Source organism: Bombus impatiens, unplaced genomic scaffold (genome assembly GCF_000188095.3).
Source record: "Bombus impatiens unplaced genomic scaffold, BIMP_2.2 scf_0248, whole genome shotgun sequence".
In the NCBI taxonomy this organism is placed as follows: domain Eukaryota; kingdom Metazoa; phylum Arthropoda; class Insecta; order Hymenoptera; family Apidae; genus Bombus; species Bombus impatiens.
The window spans coordinates 1452387-1461641 of NT_176667.1; the positions used below are offsets into that span (position 1 = coordinate 1452387).

A 9255-nucleotide genomic window follows, 5' to 3' on the forward strand; every position below is an offset into this window, starting at 1 on the left:
GGCGGTCGAACGATCGATCGCCGAAGGATTTCACGCGTCCGCGCGATCCCAACGCTTCGATGTTTCGGCAAATAGACGATCGCGGTCGACCGTGATCTAGAATCGATCGATCGTTCGTATATAAAGGACGTTTGGTATTTCCCGTGGGAATAGGATGTGTTCGCCTGGCTGGAGAAACGGGTGCCGACGCGACGCGAATCCAAAGGCGACAAAACGCGACGTGCGCGTTGGCGCAGCCAGCCTGGCCTCCTCTCGATATGTCTGCTCCTGACGTTTCCATATATCATCGGGGCACCACCTTTCTCGAACACCCCGGCCGTCCTACTCCCTACCCTTCGACTACCGGCAAACTTGCCTCGAGTACCTCTACCTATCAACGTTCTACCAATGCAGCCTACATTCTCCCTTTGCTGCGCACCACCGCTTTCACGATTCCATTCCGCCTCCGAGCTGTACGCGACCACGCAACGGCGTACGATTCTGGGAACGATCGTCTCCTCTTCGTTCGTCCTCTTTCCGTTCGTTGTCGCGTTCGCGACTTCGTTTATCGCTGATCGAAATATCGCAGGTATTACGAGAACGGTGGCGCTCTCCTCGAGGACGTTCCGGTCTATGGAAAGAGACTGACGAATCCATGGAGTCATCATCATCCGCCGCAACCGCAACAGCAACCGTCCGGCGACGGTTCCTCCCCTTATTGCTGGTATCATCCGCTTCATTCGTCGAGTGGATCGATTCAAGGTCTCGGACATCGTCATGCTCACGGTCACGGTCACGGTCACGGTCACGGTCACGGTCACGGTCAGAGTCACGGCCATGCTCATGGTCATGGCCAGGGTGACGGTTCTAACTCGATACCGACCAGTTCCGTGCAAATTAATCAGATGAACGCGTTCTCCGGTCCTCATCACCTGGCTCGGCAACAGCAGCAGCAGCAGCAGCAGCAACAAATAAGTCACGTGCAAACGCAAAACGGAAGCCTGGACGACGAATGGAAGAACATTCATATGATGTTGAACTGTATCCTCGGTATGGTGGAAAAGACGAAGAAAGCTTTGGCCATACTACAGACTCGTGGATGTTTCGCAGCGTCGACGCCGGCGCCTCCCTTAGCTGCCACGAGCACTGTACCGGCTCAGAATGGCGGCAGTACCGGTACCACCGTTGCCGGTAACAATCCGTCGTCGACCAACGGTTCACAGGTAGAATCCTCGACGGGCGATCGCGAGGGTAGCTTGAAACGATTATCCGGCGAGATCGTGGCTCAGACGATCAGAGCGATCGAGGATAAGGTGGCGGAAGTGAAGAGGAAAGACGGTTGGTATTTTCTTTCTCTTTCTTCGTCCGAATGTAATCTATTTGTCGAACGCGTTTCGATGGAACACGCGAAATATCCAGCCGTTCTCGCTCGTCTTTTTAGAAGAGGCCGTGAAGAGGGCCGTGATGGCCGAGGTACAGCGCGCCGTGAGAGTTGCGGTAGCCGAGTCTAGAGCGAACGAACGCCTACGAGTTCATCGAATGCTGGATGTTCCGTTGTCTCAAAGAAACCACGGCGGCGGCCTTCGCCAAGGATCGTACCTTCGAGTACATGGTAACCATGGAGCGGTCGATGCGAACGCTAGGACCGTTGCCACCACACCGACCAATTCCGTTTCCAACTCGATTCCGTCGATCAGCGAAGACGAGAAGGAAGCAGCCACGCAATTGCAAACCGTCTCGGGATCCGTGAGTATATGTGGCGTTTCGTCATCGCGATGCCGATCCTACCGTTTGCTCGCATCGTCAAATCGGTTTTCAGAGTTGTTGGAACTGTGGCAGACCAGCGTTGGAAACGTGCGGTGGCTGCGGAATAGCGCGATACTGTGGCTCCTTTTGTCAACATCGAGACTGGGAGGCCGGAGGTCACCACGCGACGTGTAACAATCCTCCGCCTCGCGAACCTCGAAGATCCGCGTCTCGCAGTCCGCCAAGAATCGCTAGCGTGAACGAGGCGAACGTCGCAGCACCGATACCGGCCAGCGGCGCGACCAAAGGAAAGTGACGTTACGACAGCAACTATTATCGATTCCGACGATTCACTAGACCGGTCCAATACGATTCGCGTTAATGTCAACGGCGTTCGTACCGCCAGACAGCGCGCGCTCGCGATACATACGCTCCTTCCTGCCCCTGTCGAATCATACATCTTCGCTGCCCCTTTCCCATTTCTACTGGTTTAGCTACTTGGTACAGGCTATACGCCACTCGGTTGCGTTTTTGTTCGAACACTACTACCACCGTTGCGTACTTCTACGAGGCAAAGTTGCGTATATTTTCCGAAATTCATTCGTCGGTAACATCGTCAAGCTAAATGGTTAAAGCAATTCCTTCGGTATCTACAGATGCAAAGTTACGGGAACAGTACGCGATGCGGATAAAACGGAAATTTTTCCTCTCTATGATCGTAGGTGTAACCGTTGGTCGAATTTCTTCTCTAGGATAGTACGTGTAACGGTTTGTTGTATTGCTATTTGATCGAAGCGACAAAGTAGAGATAAATAATACAAAGTGTATATATGTATATTTCGGATCGTAGATGGTTCGAATAAACGATCGTTTTAAATATTGCAAATATCAAATATAAGAATAGTGCCGATTCTTGCTATATTTCGATAATTCGTACGGCGAACGTACGAATAAAAATTGAAAGACAAACGAAATAATGCCGCCCAAACAGCAAACGATCCCATAAACGTAATTTTTATGATACTACGCGATTTTACGCTACCAAAGAAACAAGAAGATAAAATACCGAAAGATGATAACAAAGAAAATGACGACACGTTATACGCTCTCTAGGTCTCTACGAACATGTAGCACGAAGAAACGATTACCTTCGACGCGGGGATATTTCGCGTGTTTCATCGAAATAAGTTTAGGATAATTTTCCGTTGTTGTTCCACGATCGTTATTGTTTTATTCGTCTTAGAGCCGTAATATAAGTAACACGAAACGTGGCGTAATACATTCAATTTTCCTCTTCTTTTACCGAAGTCGATGTACCGCGTAAAGTAGTGCGCTATCGATCTTTCTCCTAGTCAATTGATAGATTAATACGATGTTTTATTTTATACGCGTAACAGTGTATAAACGCATGTATACGTTTACGAGTCTAGTCATTGTCGAGTCGGCAGATGAAACGAGTTTATCAGTCGTGCGCGCGTTAGGAGAGGACTTTGCTCAAATCTAGACTACGAATCGTTGTATGTTTTTCTAGCTGTATTAAGTTGCAGGGATGTATGATGGATTCTATAGATTGTATTTACAAATTAAGAAAATACATGATTATTCTGTGTCATAACGCTTAAAGAACGAGCACTGGCATCGTTATTCTCTTCTGCGTTTATATTCTTTACATTTTTCTTTTTTTTTTTACACACGAAGACATTTCATTAATATAAACAACAAGATTTTCAGGTGTAAAAAGTGTTGTCCGTGATACTTGTAGCTGCTGGATGTAGATGTCGCTGCTGCTGGGGTACGCCATTTTTTCTTCTAATTTAGATGCGTGGAAGAAAAATAGGACTAAGGGCGCCGGGTCCCGAACGTTCGTAACCTAAGACGCTAACCACAGCGCTGCCGTCGTCCGGTCGAAGTTAGTGTCGAGTGGCGGTATTTGTTGTCGAGTGTCGCGACAATTTCATAGAAAAACGTTATTTCCCTTTTTTCGCCGTATTCCCAATTATATCTACAAAAAGGGATCTGGTCTTTTCTTCCTTTCCTAACGCTTCCATCCAATCTTTCTTGTTTCTCGTAAATAGCGGAACGTTTAGTTTGTTAGACATGATTTGTCCGGATTTGGTCGAACGTAAAGATTCTCCGACTGCTGCTAACTCTTCCACGATCAATGTTCTCTGATTTATACGCGCCCATTCCCATATTCTGTCCAAGCTTCTGGAACCGTGTGTACTGCGAGCTAATTGCGCCCAGTATCCTTTCAATTTCTTCGCAAGCTTCTCCCTGCTCTTCTCGCCGATGTATTTGCTGTCCATAAAAGCGTCTACGATGCGGCTGCCTTTCGGATCTTCAAATATTTGCGCTAGTTCCTCCACGTCTGTTTCCAACAAAGAATTAACCATTTTGATGGGTTTGTTAAACCTAAGAATGTCCTGTACGATCAAACTTCCGTGTAAGCTGATCGAACGTTTCAAATCGTTTTCCTTTTTCCCTTCTGAATTTTCCCAATGTTCGAACGTTCTTAGGCTTACTACACACGCCACGATTCGATGCTGTCTCTCGTTTGTTTCACACCCTAGAACTTTCAACAGATCAGTTACGAACGCACCTTGTTTCGTTTGCAGTCTCAAACATGCATTCGCCACGCTAACCAAAACACCGGTATGACCCGTGTCGAGGAGTTCGGTGAAATGTGTGTGAATTTCTTCGAATAATTGTTCGAAATGTTCCTTAGCGGTACAGTGATCGAATAATCGCTGTACGCTGAAATTTGTGCTCCGCATCGACGATAGCCGTTTCAAATTACCTGAAAAATATTCTTCGTAAATCGTATAGAAAGATTTGGGACTGGCTACCGATAAGCAAGCCTCCAGCAATCTGGTCGAACTTTCTGCGTGAAAAATGTTGGACGGTTCCTGCTCCTCCTTTCCAGGCTTGAAACATTCTGTCGTAATTTTTTTAATGTACGTTTCCATCAATTCCGGAAACGTACCGTTCAAAGAATATAAGACGCTTTGCAATAATCCAGATGTAAGTTCGTCTTGACCAAATTCTAAAAACCGGGGCCACCTGTATAATCTGTTGCACGTTTCGAATAATAAGTCTTTGTACTCTTGTATGACCGATCGTCTTTCGCCAAATATCACCTTTTTTTTATCGCTACTACTGTCAGACTTGTCAATCAGCCCGCCGAGACATTCTATGACAGTTCTCAAAACGTGATTAGCATACGTATCGAATACAAACTCCTCTATATTGTTGATAAAATATTTGCTTAGTTTCAACACGATGCCGTTGTAAGATTCTATTTCCGAATCTTTAACCTCTATATTGATATCTGCATCTCGTTCGATGCACGATCCCGAAATCGTCCTTTTGTTTCCTCTATCGGCGCAAACTACTATGATCTTTTGCAAAACATGGCTAGCGAACGTGTCGCTACTGAGAGGTCGTAAAGTAGATTTGAAAGCAGCGACTAACCTCTCAATCGTTTCTAACCTCGCGTACTTTAAAAGCGAGTCGAGTATCCTGGAACCAACCTGATTCCGGGCATATTCGACTTCTCGACCAAGAGTTTGTTCGTACACGTTATTCACAAATATCAATTTTTCTTCGGTGGTAGAGAAATCGCTTTTCATTAACTCCAGGATGTGCACCATGTACTGGTAAGTCTCGGAGTCTACGTCGGACCCATGATTTCGTTGCCGTGCCAACTTTTTTGCCATTTGAATTTGAGATCGTTTCTTCTTTCGTTTTTTACCTCTTTCGTCGTTTCCGTGATCGTTGGCCATTGTCCGAAATAATCTTTCACTATCGCACGAAGCAATGAGCACATAACCTTACAGCTACGGTCAGGTTAAAACTTACAACTTTCGAGTAGACAGCGCCATTTACGATTAGTTTCGACTTATAAACCACTGATACCTTCGAGAGTAAAAATGGAAGCAAATATCGAAACACGAGCGCCATCTACGATTAGGGTTTCAACTTATAAACCACTGGTACGTACGAGAGTAGAAATGGAAGCAAATACCGAAAAAAGCGCCATCTACGATTGAAATTTCGACTTACAAACCACTGATACACACGATAGTAGAAATGGAAACAAATAACGAAAAACGAAGAAACCTCGTAAATCACACTGCATTTTTTCACGTTATATTAAACTTGCTAATTATATTTTCCGTATCATCTATTCTTCCCTTTATTTTACATACTCGAATTAATGTACATAAATCTTTATAAGTCGTATCGTAATTCGAAGATTCTTATCGTCTGGCTTATCGGTGCGTTTGTCCGTTCATTTTAACAAGAAAGAAAACTGTAATGGACGTAATAGTGGAGAAACATGGAAGAGACAAGAACTTCCGAATGCGGTTCTTTGGATCTCACTAGCCGTTTCATCGTGCCGTAGACTCGGATCGTTTCTAAATATCTTCCAACCAATAATCGTGGATAAATCTCGATTAGCGCAAACGAATGTCTATCGTAGTTATCAAGTAATCAAAGGCCCCTTCGACTGCTATCACAAATAGAGAAAAAGAGCGTATCGAATTAAAATAGTTCTTATTGAGGATAATAAAATTTTTCCTTATCTAAGAAATATATGTAAGTGTATATCTCTCTCTATATATATACATATGATATATACATATTCAATATGTATATATACATATATGTATGTATATATATACAAAGAGAAAGAGGATCGTTGTTTTTTTGGATTGACATTCACAGTTTTGCGAATTAAAGAATGGTACATGCTTATTTAAATAGCCATTTCTCCGTACAATTCGCACGCTGCGCAATTCCGCAACGATCTATCGCCACTGAGCGATCGCAATTGCAAGAAACGCCATGGAATAGTAGAATTTCCGATGTCTCCGTAATGAAATGTAACGTTACAGGTACCTTCGAGCATCAACAAGTTTTTTATAACGATGCATTAGATCGTATTCTTAGATAACATCGTTCGGACTTGTACAGGTAGAAGCAACCGTATCGATCGACGTCGAATCGCCGAGTCACCTTCTACCAATTCTTTAAACAAGACCTTTTATCTCTTATAACGCGTCAAAACTTATGATCAAGTAGTTGGAGGAGACGATTTGACACAAGTATAGCGTGAAGTTGTACGCGTCAAACAGCTCCGTATTCTTCGCTAGATGGCGATTCGTCGCTAGGTGGAGGCCTGGCCGGTCTGGGTGGCCTGGGTGGTCTATGCAGGTGTACACCAGGAGCCGGTCTTCTCGGTGGAGGTGGAGGGTGAGTTCCGTAAGAGGTGTCGTCTCCTTCCTCGCTGCTGGGCGAAGGAGATGGCGCTCTGTCTTCCTGTTCTTGCAACAGTTGTCGAAATTCTTGTATAGATTCGTTCAGGGACCAAAGTTGAGCGAGCAAAGAGAGATCCAGTTGTCGAAGGCCAAACTGTAAAACGTTACATAAGTATAAATGGATTTAATCGTTATCCGTCAGTTATAGCGCTATTGTTTACTACTTAAGAAAGAAACGTCACAAAGCATGCGGTTGCCAAGCGATGGAATTCCAAATTTACTAACTGACGCGATGTACTCCCAAGAGAGTGGCGACTCTCGCGGTACCTGCCGTGGGAATGAAGGAAGAGGGAATTGGGTAGGAGACGCAGAATGAGAATGGGAATGAGAGGTGTTGACCAAGAACGAAGGAACAAGAAAGGAGGGAAGAACGAGAGTAGAGGTAGAAAGGAACGAAGGTGAAAGAGAGCGGCCAGAAAAAAAGGAGGCAAAGAGGGGAGTCACGCCTGAGGGAATGCAGCGTGGGAGCGGCTGTGCCAGTTCCCTCCGTGTGTGGATTAACTATTAAACTATTAGCCCGACTTTCGAGCGAACTATCTTTTGGACGGCGACCGCGATATTCATCGTACATCGTAGATCGAAAATTCGACTAGACGCGATATAGACAGACGGACATAGACTATCTTGCTAGTAAAATAGCTTTCTGTCGACCTGATTCAAAGGAAGAGGAAAAGAGGAAGAAAAGCTTATCCTCGGCGCAACTGATGACACAAAGAACGCGTTAGTTTCTCGAGAGAAAAGCCCACGCTTTGAATACACATTCACCGTGTTTTACTATGTGGCATACACGCGTAATAAGGCCTCGAGGTAACGGATCCGATCGGAACGACTCCGTTTAACACGACATGTACGAGGTGATAGAAAGGCTGATTATGCTTGAAAAACGTCTGGTTTTCATCTTAGTTACAAAGCTTGACATTCCGCTAACACGCGATGAGTGACGTTTTCATTATTCCGGCCTTCCACCATTTATAGAAACCTTGCGTCGTGACTCGTAAATCCGTGGAATTTTCCTTGTGACTCGTTAATCTATAATCTTGACAGAAACGCACGATTAACACCGCCTATTCGAACCAGCCTCCTCTCGCGATTATATCTTTATTCGATCAATACCCTTTCCGTTGCCTTTTTCTAATAAACAGTTCTTATCTATAGGCAAAAAATGATCTGGCGATAGACAATGAACAGGTGTAAGGATCCGATGCTACGAAGTTTTCAATAACCACCATTTCTCTCCTGAGTATGGCCAGCTGCGTATCCAACGTGGTAAGCTGTCGAGCAGGTGGCGATGGCCTGGACGACGATTGGATCGAAGTTTTGCCGCCTCTTTGCGTTTTACTGGAAGATCTGGTGGGCGGCGGAGGTGGCTCGCAACCCTCGCTTCGTCCACCGCTCAAATTGAATCCACTGAGACTTCTCGGTAACGGTGGTAGACCTTGCAGGGAAGACATGGCGATCCTTTCTTGTATGCTGGAAAAGAACGAGAATTTCATTCGATCAACGAAAAGAAAAGAATCGAACGGAACATCGGAGGAGACACACTCCTTTATCTATTCGCACAGTTTATTCAAAACGATCGCTCGTAGCTAGAAATCGCGAAAGTTTACTCGACGAAACACGAGATCGCGATTCCATCGACGACCTTTAGCTGTGGCAAAACGTTCGTTCGACTGCACGGACCTTGATACGGTATTCGGTTGTTCGTTTGAACGCCACTGTTTCGCACGAACGGCGACGAAGTAGGTTAGCAGGTAAGGAAAATTAGAAACGGGACGATACTCTGATATTACGCGAGGAAAAAGAAACTACGAACAGTACATCCGGCATCTTACTTTACTCGTTCTTTTCCGTCGAGTGTTTTGTCACGCGATTAAAATTATGGCAGAAAGCGTATCTTGCGAGTCGAGAAAATCGCCTATCGAATCACTGCATCGTTATATTCGAACGAATCGGGCTCCACGTATGTGTTTCACAGTGGATATGAAGATCGCGAGATGTACGAACGCGTTAACCACACGTGCACCGTTCCAGCGACTTTTTCTAACTTTAAAGTTACATCGATGCGATCTCATTCGCGTTAAACTACCTCGGAACGTTCAAATTGCTGAATTTCTCGTTTTCACAACGATTATATCCGTTGATTCGCGTTCCATCGACGACGTCCCCGTCTTCGCCAGATAGTCTAATCTGCGTGGATGAATAGCGGATA

At 45.2% G+C, this 9255-nt stretch overlaps 3 protein-coding genes across 6 annotated transcripts in view; 1 reads left to right on the top strand and 2 right to left on the bottom strand.

Moving 5' to 3' along the window:
• The window catches only part of LOC100746375 (protein CBFA2T3), a 19176-nt gene extending 15828 nt beyond the window's left edge, over positions 1 to 3348 (top strand). Inside the window, 3 exon segments of the mRNA XM_012384190.3 lie at positions 569 to 1317; positions 1421 to 1725; positions 1799 to 3348. Coding sequence (XP_012239613.1) covers positions 569 to 1317; positions 1421 to 1725; positions 1799 to 2041 — 1297 coding nt within the window. The 3' untranslated portion in view covers positions 2042 to 3348.
• LOC100740944 (nucleolar protein 9) lies at positions 3278 to 5734 on the bottom strand. Of its 2 annotated transcripts, none has more exons than XM_024366881.2 (2): positions 3676 to 5732; positions 3278 to 3444 (listed from the first exon to the last, which is right to left on the bottom strand). In XM_024366881.2, the coding sequence occupies exon 1, from the start codon at positions 5505 to 5507 to the stop codon at positions 3693 to 3695; it is 1815 nt and encodes a 604-aa protein (XP_024222649.1). In that variant the 5' UTR covers positions 5508 to 5732; the 3' UTR covers positions 3278 to 3444; positions 3676 to 3692. The 2 variants fall into 2 exon arrangements, with proteins under 2 accessions (XP_024222649.1, XP_033176039.1); XM_033320148.1 differs by lacking the exon at positions 3278 to 3444 and having other exon boundaries at positions 3551 to 4522; positions 4604 to 5734.
• Positions 5735 to 6444: 710 nt separating this feature from the next.
• The window catches only part of LOC100741062 (anaphase-promoting complex subunit 11), an 8745-nt gene continuing 5934 nt past the window's right edge, over positions 6445 to 9255 (bottom strand). For 2 of the 3 annotated variants that reach the window (XM_012384247.3, XM_012384248.3), the window contains exons 3-4: positions 8273 to 8516; positions 6445 to 7140 (exon numbers count right to left, since the gene is read on the bottom strand). In XM_012384247.3, the coding sequence (XP_012239670.1) occupies positions 6856 to 7140; positions 8273 to 8497 (510 nt within the window). In that variant the 5' untranslated portion in view covers positions 8498 to 8516 and the 3' untranslated portion in view covers positions 6445 to 6855. Of the gene's footprint in view, positions 7141 to 8272; positions 8517 to 9255 lie in introns of those variants that run through there. The other variant, XM_024366899.2, reaches the window with a different exon arrangement.

Excerpts from the sequence above, each read along its gene's own strand:
- LOC100740944 (XM_024366881.2), bottom strand. The coding sequence starts at position 5,507 with ATGGCCAACGATCACGGAAACGACGAAAGAGGTAAAAAACGAAAGAAG.